The sequence below is a fragment of the Corticium candelabrum genome, chromosome 4 (genome assembly GCF_963422355.1).
Source record: "Corticium candelabrum chromosome 4, ooCorCand1.1, whole genome shotgun sequence".
Taxonomy (NCBI): domain Eukaryota; kingdom Metazoa; phylum Porifera; class Homoscleromorpha; order Homosclerophorida; family Plakinidae; genus Corticium; species Corticium candelabrum.
Genome location: NC_085088.1, coordinates 2,877,983 through 2,892,801, shown reverse-complemented (window position 1 = coordinate 2,892,801; position 14,819 = coordinate 2,877,983). Strand labels below are relative to the sequence as shown.

Here is a 14,819-nt window from a genome sequence, read left to right as displayed (position 1 = left end):
CAAATTAATTCATAATACACACAGCATTCAAAATCACTGTTTTTTCAGAAAGAAGTCTTACGATGTCGCCCTTCTCTCCCTACGTACAGTAAATAGTATAAACCTATTATGTTTATGTCTACATATTGCACTACTAGATCTACTGTTACATGACCTCACAAGGGCAAGGATATTTGCATGCGTTTAGTACGCAATATTTCGATTGTAGATGCGCATTTAATAAGTTGGTTCTTTCAGTGCTCTAGTGGACCTCCCATGCAGTCAATTCAACATTATCTATTCTAATGAATATATTTATTAATTACCATGCATGCAAGTCTAGATCTGCTTACATCATCTGGAACGTGGGACTCAGGCCAGCAAAAATACAAACACACACACACACACACACACACACACACACACACACACACACACACAAACAAACAAACACAAACACAAACAAACAAACGCGCACATATACACAAATATATACGCTCGTAGCTCTGAAGCGAATAAAACACAACTTTATTTACTAGTTGTATTTACAATATTTACTCGTCAAAATGAGATTCTAACCTTGCGTTCCCTGCACGTTCTAGCGAAGAGAGCACGCAATAACCGTTGCACCTCGTCTAAACCAGCGAAGTCGTGTCTTGTTGCTATGGAGACAACTTGATCCGTTAGACCGTTAGAACTCTACTAGCATTAACAAGTGATACATTTTGGATCGTTTTAACTGATAGTAGTTTATATGTAACAGTTATGTCATGAATTGTAATGATTTTATTTTGTCAATAGGGGATCAGGCTCTTTAATTAAATTTTAAGATAATTAATTAATTAATATTAAGTTCAACAGCAATTGATTCAAAGCAATGTCGTGAACAGCAGTGAGCACCTAGACTAGTACATGTATAGCATAACATACACATGGTTTGTTGTATTTAGATTTGCGAATCTTTCATGAAGCAGAGCACGTGCACACACAGGTAGAATAAAGTCTCGCGGAATCAATGAGTCCGCTTATAGAAATTTGTTTTGCAGTGGCACTGTAAGTCATACGTCATACTTTTAAGTTAAATTATTATATATATATACCTAATTAATTTCTATCAAAAGACACGTGTATAAATGTCAAATTGGAGTCGTTAATTATATGCTAAAATTAAACTTTGAACAGAGATAAAAGTTTAAAAATAATGCGACGATATACAAATTTAATAAGATTTGCTACATTTAGTTAGCATAAATTTAATTTGATCGTAAATTGAAATAACATCAAATTAAAATTATATTGAAATAACAAGCGCAGACGTAAAAATGAAAAATAGGCACACGAAAACAGCTGTGCAATTAAGCTATTTGAAAATTTAAATGCATGCTAACAATACATGCATTCTACATACAGAGAGTCTGACTAGTGCGTTACTAAATAAGCTTTCTTAATTAACTGTCGCTTACAATTTGACTATTTAATTAAGAGGCACTCACTAGACACACGAGAATACGTTTCGGAAACACAAGGAATATCTGTCGGAAGAGAAAACGCAAGAAAACTTTACGAGCCTTCCAACAATATTCTGACAGCTCTAAAGCAGCATACATATGCAGACAAAGCAGCAAGAGTCATTTTGGGTGACATATACCGCTAGGAGAGTGACTGAATGTAGTTTGAGAGTCACTGCAACAGACTGCAGACTGGCACTTTTACATGTCTGGCCGCCATCCGATTTTGCGTGGCACTCGAATACTTCGACCGCCATGCCTATATAGCGGCATGCAGATGCCACCCGACTCTTGGTCTATTGCAATTGCGAACGAAGCTGCAAACCTGTTTGGACAGAATGTACTGCACTCGGACAGAGTGTACTCAGACACAACAAATCATTACTTACTGCAAGACACCAATTTTTGCATGACAGCAATGGCTTGATGACACACCCACTCTGCTGCACGTACATCTAGACGCGCAATCTCGATCATGTGACCGTAAACGAAGGCTAATTTATAACTTATGGTAAAAGCCCTTCTACCACGTACTTCAATTGCATGCATCGATCTCTAGAGTACCGAACGTGTTACCGAGATCACTAGCTGTCTAGGTGTATAGGTGTGTCTAAACCCTATTTCAACAGCAAAATAATTAATTCTTGTAATCTAATGCAAAGAGCGATCCTAGACATTCGAAAGTTTTGAGAGAGTCATCCACGCGGTCATGCACGGTGCGATCTCAGTACCTGAGTCATCGACCGGCACGTTTAGGGTGTACTCGTTACATCAGTGCTGTCATTCCCACGCGTTTTTATTTCGGGTGGAGTAGGTCTGCAACGATGTTGGTGGCTGTAGCTGTGGCCGTGTCTCTGAGTCTCCTCTCGTCCAGTCGTAAGCTAACTAGCATAGCGTTGATGCTTTGATCTCAGCTCGTGCTCATGTCGTTACTGCCTTCTAGTTTGTGTATCGGGACAGACTTCTGCAATTCAGGCTGTTTGTTCTGGTGTACGAACTCAATTACGAGATCAAAAACTTGACGATGCATGTGCGATTTCGAACGACTGCCTTCAGATTCGATGTGTAATGAATTTCGCAGAAGAACAGCCGCTGACCTTCTACCTACAGATACACAAGTGTCGCCATCCACTTGCGGTCTCTGTTGGCGGATCGACGTTTGATTTTAAGTGGGAGCGTGAATACGTGGGAAACCAAACGGCGACGATCGGCGATATACCTGAATTCATAGGCAAGATTGCTGGCCAACCCTACATTCATCTGGAAATTATCAGGACCGCGAGCGGGGTGCTCATGTCAGAAGGCTTGTGGATCAAGAAGGATGGCAAATGGATCCAGAGGATACCTCTGCTGACTAGAGTGTCTATCCCACTGGATACGACGGATTGTCCAACCGGTAATTGCCACACTGCACACAAATACTATACATAGTCTGTTTGAAAAATTGAGACACCCTGGGAATCGCGGTTTGTGATAATGATTAGAGAGGAGGAGTACTCGTCCGCGTATGCTAAACGGGTTCATTGTGCATCTAATTAGGTCTGCACTACATAAAATTTAGTTTCTTTCTACATCTCGTGTTGTGGTAGCGGTAAAACGAGCTCAAGAAACGTTTTAGAATGGCAAAGAAGTCTTTGTCTCGGACTTCTTGACGATGTCGAGAAACGTAAGATTAGACCTCTATTTGCGATCAATGGTGCCGATAGAAATCGTTTAGCGAACCTAATGAAATGCCAAACATACTATTGCTAATTCTATTCTATCGGCTAGCCAATCCGAGTTCGCATCTCGACTGATGTGACGTCATTGTCATCAGCTTTCAAATGGCCAGTGTAAATTTCACCCGCCTACACCGTTTTCCGAGATCAGGTTTCTTACTGTTTTCAAACAGACTTTAGCTAATTAACGTTTGGGTGTTCGCCAGATCATGCTTCACGTTCGATTTTCAACAGTTGAGCTTATGCACAGGCTTTGGGGCAAACTTACATTTACTTCTCTTTTGTTTTCTATTATCTTTCATTTTAATTAATTAATTAACTGTGTCTTTACAGTTTCTACTGGGAATGCTACAAGTGGCATGCGTACAAGAAGGTTGTATGAGCTAACTCACAAAAATTAGGTGATAGGATATGTGGGAACTAGGGTGCTTAGATTGCAGCTGCATGCACTGTGTTTCTGCTGTATTGCGCATGCGATATGGGAACATTGGCCGAAACTATTGCTGACATTGCATACATGTTATCTCCACGTGATCACTTTATATTAGTTATTAATTGCATGGAAGGAAGGAAATTTGGGATCCTAGTTACTTGCGTGGCCTCGGGCTTTCCCTCACTAATACCCTTGGTGTAAGTTCTACGTTAGAATGACAGTGATTGTAAGTAGATAGCAGTGCAGCTGCACGATCTTGTCTTACTTGTTTACTTGTTACTTATAGCAGTGGTCAACTCGGGCAGTAAAATATCGTAGCAACGGTACAATATGCTTGGCAACACACTACAAATGTTGATAATATACTTACTATGTTTCTTCTACTAGGTGTAAGTAGACTGATATGTAGAATCATGCTTTGAGTTTATTATGTTATTTTTCAGAGAATAAGAAATTTATCTAGTATACCACCTTTATACATGAGAACTTTGTCTGATTCTAGTCATTGTTTTGATAGTTTATAGCAATGAAGAGTAGCTACGTAGACAAGAGTTTTTGTGCCGTTCTAGGTAATAATTGTCCTATGTTTTTTACAGGGTCTGACTTGGCTCCTGATACTACTAATTCTCCTAATAACGATTTTCCCTTGAATGATCTCACAGACTTTTTGACTAAATATGGCAAGCTGGTATTATTAGGAAATAAGACATCTCCATTGTCTACTTTCGGTGATGATAATCATAAGCGACCATCTGCAACTCCATTGGACTTGAAAGATACTTCTCTAGTAAATGCGTGTACCGAAGAGCTGAAGAGAAATATTGACTTTTGGCTTAAGGACTCTGCCACTCTAGCTAAAGATGTACAGAAATGCTATTGTCGACGCACGGGTAATTCTTTGGCAATTTGTGCTAGCCTCACTGATGACAACACAGATGGCAACACGGATGGCAACACGGATGGCAACAAGGATGACAACAGTAATGGAAATAAAGTGACAGGCAATACTGGTGACAATGGCGAAAGTAAAAATACTGGTAAAAGCGATGAAAGCAAAATGACTGGTGCAGACAGCGATGACAGTACTAACAGCGACAGTGCAAGTAGGGTTTTCTTTTCTACTACTAATCAGCACTGAATAATTTATTAACTGTTAATAAGTTGTATAAGTACAAAATTATAGGGCATACTTATACATGAATGCGGTCTTTTGACGAATTACCACCCTTCAAGTATTGTAAAATTAAGGGTGCAATAAATAGTTGCAAATGTTCAAGACTTTCAATAGTAATCTGTGTGTACCATCAAAGTAACCCTCCTGGACAACCGGAAAGACGAAAAAATTGAGGAGGGAACAGCTGCAGGTAAATGGTATGGAGCAGCATGCATTTTATCATATAGAGTGTAGAGCCCAGCCCAGAACACATTGATGCCGAACGCTTGACGGCAACGACAGGCTAACTGTGAGAAGGATAAACATGGCGACTGTAACCTGCTTGTGTGAAAAAGCGGATTGGAGCCGGCGATGCTGCTAGATAGATGTGCAACGCAGTGCATCAGAGCTCGTACACACAGTACTGAATTCAATCTGCAGTTCGGCAATAGTACTAAAAGGCGGGAAAGATTCAGGCGGGTCTAAGGGTATTTCCGCAGTACTGACACAGACATGTAAATCTCCTAGTAAATTTGTTCCATGCTTTAGGAGAGCGACAAACAACGTTCTACTAAATAAATAGTGCACGAACTATACAATGGTTGACATTAGACTAGAATAATATTGCTACAATCAGCTGAATGTAGAAGTTTGTTCTGTGATAGATTGGGCCGTTGTTGGTGGCTGTATTGGTGGTGCTATTGTCTTGGCAGTTGTCGTGGCAATAATCTTATTCACAATCTACATGAGGAAACATGCATCTTCAAGTGCTACCTTGTCTGGCATGAACCAGCCTATGATGTACGACTCTTCTGCAACTAATCTAACATTCAGCGAAGTTGCAGCGACAGAAGAATGAGTACTGTAGTGCCTAGAACAAAGGGGGAGGAGCTGGCTTCTCGAGTTGCTAATTAGTGTTTGCTTTGCTGTACGTGAGATGTACTATATTGGTTAGTATGGTCAATATCAGTTCTCTCAATTAATTTTGCAATGTACTAAACTCATAATCATCACATGCACTTCCGTTCAACAACGTGTTGAAAGTGATGTTCTACTTCAATTACTTCTTCGAAAATCGCGCCGAAAGTTGCCGACGTAACGTAATTTCGTCATTTATATCAACTGTCGACAGTAGGCTAACGTTTTCGCAGCTATGGAACAAACCGTAGCTGGTGGAGTTCGAGAAGCGTATCCAGTCTCGGAGGACTTTCGGCCAGAAGATCTAGATGACGATGAGAGTGAAGAGGAGAGTGTGGAGGAGGAAGAGTCAGATGAAACGAATGAAGCGGCTACTTCAGAGGAGGAAGACGACGAACCAAAGCTACGCTACGACCGCATGACGTCAGGTTTAACAGATATTTTGAAGAAAGACGCGGCCAGCTGTTTGGCCGCTCACGCCAAGTTTCTTGCACTGGGGACCCATTGGGGTGTGGTCCACGTGCTCGACCATCAAGGCAACAAAATACAGGACAGGGAGTTTCCGTCGCATACGACGACAGTGAACGAAATTAGCATCGATGGTAATGGGGACTACATCGCTAGTTGTTCGGATGACGGAGTTGTTTCCATCAACGGTCTGTACTCGTCTGAGCTCAACAACAAGTGTTGTCATGACTTTCCTGTTCGTGCTGTGGCTTTGGATCCTCAGTATGGTCGTAGACGAGATCGCCAGTTTGCTGTAGGAGGAGGAGACAAACTGATACTGTATGAAAGACGGATGTTTCGGACAAAGCCAACGATCATTCACGAAGGAGAAGGACCAGTAAGAATGGTCAAATGGAGAGGACATTTTATAGCTTGGGCTAATGATTTGGGCGTTAAGGTGTATGACTGTATTAGTCGGGTACGTATCAGCTATGTGAGTAGAGAAGACAGCGCCCCTCGTCCGGACATCTATCGATGTTACTTGTGCTGGAAGGACGACTCGACACTGTTGATCGGTTGGGCTAACATGGTTAAGATTTGTTGTATTAGGGAACGGCCACAGAATGATATTCGGGACTTACCACGTAAATACGTTGAGATCAGTCACAATGTCCAGTTGGACTTTTTTGTCGCGGGTATATGTCCACTCAAGGAAAATCTGGCACTGCTGTCGTACGTTGGTCCCGATCAGAACAACGAGAAAGGAAGAGCTCAACGTCCACAGTTGCGTGTCATTTCACCTTATCCTAAAACTGGTCCATTGGAGGTGGCAGCCGATGCTCTCTCGATTCGTGGATTTGAGGAATATAGATGCAATGATTATCACTTAGAACATGTTGAAGGTGAGAATCTTATGCTTGTAGTCAGTCCGAAGGATATTGTTGTGGCAAAGCCTCGTGACATGGACGACCATCTGGATTTCCTTGTTGAACGTGGAAGGTACGAAGAAGCTCTCTTGCAAGCCGAGTTGAACGAAAAGCAGTTGAATCGTCATTCGCCAGAAGTATTGGGTCACCAATATTTGAAGTTTCTCATAAATTCGGATCAGTATGTGAAAGCTGCTTCGATTTGTGAGAAAGTTATTGGTTCTGATGGTGCAAAATGGGAAAACACTATCTATTTATTTGCAGAAAAGGGACAACTTGAAGCCATTGCTCCTTACATACCTCGTCAACGTCTTCACCTATCACAAACTGTCTATGAAATGGTTCTAAACGACTTTCTCAACCATCGACCTGCTAAGTTTCTGCAGCTTCTGAAAGATTGGCCGAGCAATCTGTACAACACCAGTGTAATTGAAAAGGCCGTTCAGGCAAAACTGGATGAAAACTACGACAGTAGAGTGCTTCACGAGGCTCAAGCTCAACTGTACATCTATGGAAAACGATATAAGGATGCTCTACGCAAGTATCTAAGGCTTGGTCATGAAGACGTCTTTGAGCTTATTGATACTCACAATCTATTCGACTCGATTCAAGAAAGCATTGTAATGCTAATGGACATGCACGAGAAACGGACAGTTGACATGTTGTTAGCTAACTTGGACAAGATTCACGTTGCTGAAGTTGTCGAGCAATTGAAAGAGCGTCCAAAGCTAAAGCACACGTACCTCCACGCACTGTTCACCAAGAACCCTCGCTTAAGCGAAGATTTCCACGCAGATCAAGTCGAGCTGTACGCAGAATACGACAGGAAGGGTCTCCTCCACTTTCTCCGTTCCAGCAACTCGTACCCACTGGAAAAGGCACAAAAAATATGTGTCCAACGTGATTTTCACGAGGAACAAGTGTATCTCCTCGGCAGAATGGGGAATCTAAAGCAAGCCTTACGTCTCATCATCACAAAGCTTGGTAAAGTAGAGAAAGCTATCGACTTTGCCACAGAACACAACGACGAAGAACTATGGGAAGATCTCATAACATACTCAGTCGACAAACCACCCTTTATCACCGGCCTTCTGTGTAGTATAGGAACTCACATCAATCCGATCGGATTGATTTCGCGAATTCCTGAAGGTCTTCAAATTCCCGGCCTGCGAGACTCACTTATCAAGATCCTCCATGACTACAACCTAGAGAGTTCCCTCCGTGAGGGTTTCAAGAAGATCCTTGTTAGCGACAGTGCATCACTGATGGATAGACTTAATAAAATTCAGCGTCGTGGAGCTTACATCGGTTCGAGAGCAGTCTGCTGCGCATGCCGAGAGAGAGTAGTCTTCGCAGATAGTCGTAAAGCAAGAAGCTTGGTAGTTTACCACAACAGAACTGTATATCATGAAGATTGTCTGCCATCCGCCGATGAGGTGCTCTCTCAGAAGCTGCTCTCTCAGAAGCTGCTCTCTCAGAAGCTGCACCTGCGGGCAACCGAGGCACGAAAACAATGAAACAACAAAGTAGTATATGTATTTCTTTATTTTGATTGACACAGCTTAGTCACGTTTGTATTGTACTGAGGGGCTGCAATTATCTTATTCTATATGTTATGTACGGGGTTTGTACTTGTAGACTGCTGAGAGAATGTATTGCATTATGAGTGATTGGTCAGTGTTGTGTCCACTTGATTGTCTTCAGATCAATACCTTCCTGCACCATCTCCCATAGTGGACTAGAGCATAAACACACAGTCAGTGGAATGCAATAGCAGTCTGGCAAGTTGACCCTGCGAAGTGTCAATCTGCCAGACTAAGCAGCAGAATATTTCTGTTGGGACAGAAAGCACATCAACATCACCTCATGTCTCGGAGTGTCTTCACGTTCTCTACACATTTGGCTACCGTGTAGTCGACTTCGTCTGCTGTTGTGAAACGTCCAATGCCAAATCTAAACGAAACAGCATTCATCACAATCGGTAATGACTACAAGCAACAGTGAGGAGTGCCTTATTGAGGAATGAGCCAAGTCCTCGTCAGCACCAATAGCACGAAGCACATAAGATGGTTCAAGAGAGGCAGATGTGCAGGCACTGTAATAACCACAATTTCAAACGTAAACAACAAACAACAACAATACAGTCGACACACAATCACACACGACCTTCCAGATGACAAGGCAACGTCTTTCAATGCCATCAAAAGACTTTCTCCTTCAACGTAGGCAAACGAAAAGTTGACACAACCTAGAATGACCGACAGTCATTCCCATGTTTACATTTCTTTATACGACACGGTGTAGCAGCACCAACACAAGTTGACTTCAACAACAACAAATACCTGGATATGACTGCTTGGCGTCGCCATTTCTTATCACATTCGGAATTTGCAATGTGATTCCATCAACGAGACGTTTCGATAGGCCGGAGATGTAATGATGATCATACTGAGGATATTAAGATTCATTGAATGGTCTACTCAATACAATGTAATCGAGTGTACACTGACCTCCATTTCTTCTTGTGCAATCTCACATGCTTTCCCCAGACCAATAGCCAATGTATGTGGTAGAGTGCCACTTCGCATCCCTCTTTAACAATGCAAAAGTAATGATCGTGTTTACAGTAACTCTGTCTCGTTATATCCACCTTTCTTGCCCTCCGCCGCTTATTTGTGCCTCGAGTCTGACACGAGGCCGTCGACGAACATACAACGCTCCGACTCCTTCATTGACAAATATCCATAGTCAACAATGGGTAATGTACAATACCAATTTTGGATTACCTTTTGGTCCATAAATCTTGTGTCCGCTAATCGACATGAGATCTATTGTCATTGAATTGACATCAATCGGTATCTTTCCTACAGCCTAAGGAAAGACACGTCTCACATTATTGTAATCAGATTATAGGATTGAATTTGACAAACTTGAGCTGCATCTGTGTGAAAGAAAACACCCTTTGAACGACAGAGAGATCCTGTGTAACACAAACAGTAGGTACCACACGCACACGCGTGCGCGCGCGCACACACACACACACACACACACACACACACAACTCAAAATTTTGTTTGACAAGGTTCTGTTAATTAAGTGGTTCAGTCTCAATTATGCCACCAAACATCTCCGGTTTACAGTGTGTACAAAATACTCGACTTCTAAATTGGCAATCAACTCACTCAGCTTGGTAGTCAATTCAACACTAACCGATTTCACTGATGGGTTGCTTCACACCGATCTCATTATTCACAGCCATGATAGAGACAACCGACGTGTCTGGCCGAATCATCTCTGCGAGATGCTAAACGCACAACAAGAACAATAGACAAAATGGATACAATCACATTGTGACATAATATCATATCACCTGGACGTCGATGATTCCATTTGGCATGACGGGAAGATACGTAACATCGAAACCCTCAGATTCCAACACGCGGCAAGAATCGAGGACACACTTGTGTTCCTACAACACAACGTCAGACACAACATGACCCTGAACAGCACAAAGCAGTTGCACAGTTTGCGTCGTTATGACGTGTCTCTTCTTGCTTCTGTAAAAGTGAGCAACACCCTAAAACACAAACCTAGAGTAGTTCACAATAAATTTCTATTTTTACGTTATTAGTTTTAATTTTTTTATTATATGTATTTATTTCTATATTTGTGTGTGTGTGTGTGTGTGTGTGTGTGTGTGTGTGTGTGTGTGTGTGTGTGTGTGTTTGTTGTTTGTGTGTGCGTGTGTGTGTGTGTGTGTTTGTTGGTTTGTGTGTGCATGTGCGTGCGTGCGTGTGTGTGTGTGTGTGTGTGTGTGTGTGTGTGTGTGTGTGTGTGTGTGTGTGTGTGTGTGTGTGTGTACGTACTGTACTGTACCTTGATTGCCAAATTGTTAGACTCGGTCGCACCACTTGTGAAGACAATTTCGCGTGGGTCGGCCCCTATCAGTGTAGCAACTTGCTGTTTGAGTTACGATAACATAATCAAAGATTGGCGTTTACAGTGATGTTAGTCATCAAACCTTGCGAGCCTTCTCGACAGCTTCTTCGCTCTCCCAGCCGTAGGCGTGAGTCCGAGAGTGAGGATTACCATAGTATGACACAGAGTAAGGCATCATGACATCTAACACTCTCGGATCCTAAACAATTCAATAAAAGGTATTGAAATCTATACAAAGACAACACAAACAAAAAGGTGTGTTCATCAGACTACCCTACTGTTTCTAATGTTTTTCAAGACTAAGTCTTTTGAGACTCCAAAAATAATTAATTTATATTCATAATTTTTTGAGGCCTGTATGTGTGGTATTAGTCATTTTAATATTTAATTAATTCTTTAATTATTCTATCAAACTGATTCAATTCTCTAAACAGTTCAACGGCGCTCACCACAATACTGTGGCAACAGTTTTCTGTCAGTTGACTCTCTACAGAAGCAGTGAAAGCCATAGTTGAGAAGAGAAGTTGTCCGCTTCTTTGCTGAGTTGCCATCTTGAGCTTTGGACTTCCGTCCAGTAGCCATTTTCAACAAAGTTTCATGCACAAAAGCCCACACATAAGGCAATTGTCAAGGCCGAATATATATTTTATTATCCCATAATTTTTTAAGGATAAACTTTTTGAAAATAATATTACTCAAAAAACATTGGAAATAGTAGGGTAGTACTTTGAGTCAAACAGGACTAATTTACTTGCATAAGCAAACAATTTATTTACATTCCAATATGTAACTTGTAAGGGTTAATATATAAACTTCTGTAAAGTAGAAACGTAATCATGTGATAATAATTTATTTAATCATCCAGCTGATCATAACCAATAATGCAAACTCTCCGTGTGCCATAGCTATGCAGCTTGATACATACAAGACATTTATTTGGGCACGTGTTACGTGGTACATACGTGGTAAGGTCGTACATCACATGACTGGCCTGGGCTACTATACCTAGTGTTTTACATGTTGTAATTAACTGTAATTAACCCGAGGCGCACATGCGCTAGGGTTACAGCAATGCCTCTGTGGACGGATGGAAAAGCAACCCAATGGACAGACAATTGGAATGCAGCACATGCACTCATTGTTATCACTGGTGCTAGGCTAATTAGCGTGCCAGTCAATATGATCCATGATGTCTGCATGCTTTCATTATTAGAGCATTGATTAACATGAACTATTGCTCTTATTCTCGTTATTGCTTGAAACGATTTCTAACTAGGATCGAAGGTAGAGAGTTACCATTGGTGTTGTAGCTTGGGCATCCATGTAGAGAGGTCGACCTTCGTCCTTTGGTGACTTTTCCAACTCAGGCTCTAAAAACACAAAACATATTATTGACATTAATTCCAGACTTAATTGCTTACATGTAGACACACACACACATACACAGACACAGACAGCCCTTGGTCCAATGTTATTTTCTGTTGCATTACATCCATTCCTTGTGAATCTTCAAGAGAGTTATTCGTCTACTAGAGTTATGGCATACCTAGATGATATGTTTTTCATTGGTCCCCTGGATGATGTGCTTTCATGCCTGAATGATGTGGAATCCAGTTTGAAGAAAATTGGTCTTAACATTGCCAATAAAAATGTGAGCTGTTTTGTAATGACATTACAACACCTCACCTTGATAGGGACATTTAAGTTATATCTACTGGTATTCGTATCTTGGGGATCCCAATTGGGCAACAGGAGTATGTCTCAAAGTCTTGTTTGGACATCGTAAATTCAGGTCAAAGTCTTTGCAACCAGATTTCATCTTTAAACGACCCTCAATCTGGAATGTTATTGCTATGCTTTTGCCACGTGACTCAAATAAATCACCTTGCTCAGTCAGAGTATCCTACTCAGCTAAAGTCTGCAGCCAGATTTCACAATCAGCTGTCCAAGACAACCTTCTTGAAATTGATTAATTGCCCCAATATAGAAGATGATCAATGGCTACAAGCAACTTTCGCCAATTCTCAATGGCGGCTTTGGGATGTCATCAGTTGAGTCCACATGTCATATCACATTCGTATCCAGCTGGGCTCGCTCGTTGACTCGTCTTCCCCAATTATTTGGAGATCTCACTGGTCTCATCAAGACTATATCTTGCCCAATTCCAAGTTCTTCTGAAGGATCTATCAGCTATCAGCTGCATCATGCATTGCCTGCAGACAAATCCATTGCTGATTTGATGAGCAATACCAAAAAATTACAACAAAGATTGACCTTGGAAAGTACCAATAACATAACTGTCATTGTATCATCTATTCTTGCAAACCCACAGTCTCAGCGCTCATCTGCAAGGTTTAGGTCTCTTCAAGGAGTAGGAGCAGGTGCATGGCTTGACTCAATACTTCTTTCAACAAAATTTGCATTAAAGCCTGACGAGTTTCGTCTAGCACACGTTTGAGGTTGGGTTGTGAAATGCCCCTTGCATCAGTGATTTCCACTTGTGATTGTGGGAAAGATGTTGATGGGGATGGATACCATTTTCTGACTTGCAAAACTGAAGGTGGGCCTATATGGACTCATGAAACACTATCGAGCATATGAAGCAACTGTTTACAGCAACTAAATATGACACATCAGCGAGAACCAAAAAATCGATATATTAATACTGATGACAAACCCGATATCATTGCATTTGATGCACAATCTGGGTGTGACGTTAAACTCGACATTTCAGTGGTTCACCCATGGGCCAAACATATTATTTCCCAGGCAGCATTGAAAGATGGCGTAGCTGCAGCAAAAGAGAAGCCTTGGAATCACAGAAAGTTGCTGGTGAGTCGGACACGTGGGGCAGATCCTCTAACTGTATTGCTCTAGTTTTTTAACATTTTGGAAGATGGGGACATGATGCTCTTCAGTTCCTTAATCGACTGTCCATTCTCTCAACAGATGAAGATGGAAGGAAGAACAGCAGAGAGATCAAGATGTACTGGCGCACTGTTTGTCCATAGCATTGCAAAGATGCAATGCTAATGTGATTAGTAGAAAATTAGGAAGAGCAGGACAGTTTAAAAACTCTCTGAACATTGATGAACTATTTGTTACTTATAAGTAGTTGGGTTTTGTTGTGTGTCCAATTGTGGGCTTTTGAACAGGTGTTTGGACAATTAGACTGTAATAGTGCTGATGTATGAAAATATATGTATTGACAGACAAACAGACAGACAGACAGACAGTAGCCTTTTAATTTTATTGCAGGAATGTGCAATAGTTTGATCTAAGAAATGTATGATCATGACAAACAGACAGACAGACAGGCACACACACAGGCACACACAGGCACGCGCACGCACACACGCGCGCGCGCGCGCACACACACACACACACACACACACACACACACACACACACACAACACACACACACACACACACACACACACACACACACACACACACACACACACACACACACACACACACACAACACACACACACACAAACACACTCGGTTGCACTACAGTACACAAAACAGCCAAAAAACAAAACAGACAAACTAAAACCAGCGTTTACACACAAAAACTCGTCTATCACTCGGTCAGTTGTCCTACTGTACTAACCATAGCTCGTAAAATCGACCTTCTCAACATTTCTCGACGTTGTAGACGTCGATACAGCTACAGCAAGCGTTCTCTGACTTGACCAAGCAACCATACGTCTCACAAAGCGTAACGCAAGGCGCTGCATTACGAACACGTAGACCTAGCACGTACACCTCTGTAAATGTATCTGTTGAATT

At 41.6% G+C, this 14,819-nt stretch overlaps 3 protein-coding genes across 3 annotated transcripts; 2 read left to right on the top strand and 1 right to left on the bottom strand.

The window, feature by feature from the left end:
• Positions 1-2,289: 2,289 nt before the first annotated feature.
• LOC134178585 (uncharacterized) lies at positions 2,290-5,774 on the top strand. Its single transcript, XM_062645458.1, has 4 exons — positions 2,290-2,363; positions 2,431-2,883; positions 4,235-4,741; positions 5,457-5,774. Exons 1-4 carry the CDS (start codon positions 2,312-2,314, stop codon positions 5,648-5,650), a joined length of 1,206 nt encoding a protein of 401 aa, XP_062501442.1. The 5' UTR covers positions 2,290-2,311; the 3' UTR covers positions 5,651-5,774.
• A 159-nt stretch (positions 5,775-5,933) lies between these two features.
• On the top strand, positions 5,934-8,759 carry LOC134178817 (vacuolar protein sorting-associated protein 41 homolog). The gene has a single exon (XM_062645720.1). It carries the CDS (start codon positions 5,945-5,947, stop codon positions 8,597-8,599), a length of 2,655 nt encoding a protein of 884 aa, XP_062501704.1. The 5' UTR covers positions 5,934-5,944; the 3' UTR covers positions 8,600-8,759.
• Positions 8,614-14,812, bottom strand: LOC134178820 (cysteine desulfurase-like). Its single transcript, XM_062645722.1, has 16 exons — positions 14,641-14,812; positions 12,318-12,391; positions 11,104-11,220; positions 10,959-11,042; positions 10,606-10,659; positions 10,453-10,551; positions 10,293-10,386; positions 10,013-10,062; positions 9,869-9,953; positions 9,733-9,808; positions 9,593-9,674; positions 9,425-9,530; positions 9,249-9,330; positions 9,094-9,177; positions 8,946-9,035; positions 8,614-8,820 (listed from the first exon to the last, which is right to left on the bottom strand). Exons 1-16 carry the CDS (start codon positions 14,765-14,767, stop codon positions 8,757-8,759), a joined length of 1,368 nt encoding a protein of 455 aa, XP_062501706.1. The 5' UTR covers positions 14,768-14,812; the 3' UTR covers positions 8,614-8,756.
• Between the last annotated feature and the right edge of the window lie 7 nt (positions 14,813-14,819).

Excerpts from the sequence above, each read along its gene's own strand:
- LOC134178585 (XM_062645458.1), top strand. The coding sequence starts at position 2,312 with ATGTTGGTGGCTGTAGCTGTGGCCGTGTCTCTGAGTCTCCTCTCGTCC. Across the intron at positions 2,364-2,430 it reads GAGTCTCCTCTCGTCCAGTC|TTTGTGTATCGGGACAGACT; the intron begins GTAAGCTAACTA and ends ACTGCCTTCTAG. Across the intron at positions 4,742-5,456 it reads TACTAACAGCGACAGTGCAA|ATTGGGCCGTTGTTGGTGGC; the intron begins GTAGGGTTTTCT and ends GTTCTGTGATAG.
- LOC134178817 (XM_062645720.1), top strand. The coding sequence starts at position 5,945 with ATGGAACAAACCGTAGCTGGTGGAGTTCGAGAAGCGTATCCAGTCTCG.
- LOC134178820 (XM_062645722.1), bottom strand. The coding sequence starts at position 14,767 with ATGCAGCGCCTTGCGTTACGCTTTGTGAGACGTATGGTTGCTTGGTCA. Across the intron at positions 11,043-11,103 it reads CTGTCGAGAAGGCTCGCAAG|CAAGTTGCTACACTGATAGG; the intron begins GTTTGATGACTA and ends TAACTCAAACAG. Across the intron at positions 10,660-10,958 it reads CTAACAATTTGGCAATCAAG|GGTGTTGCTCACTTTTACAG; the intron begins GTACAGTACAGT and ends TTTGTGTTTTAG.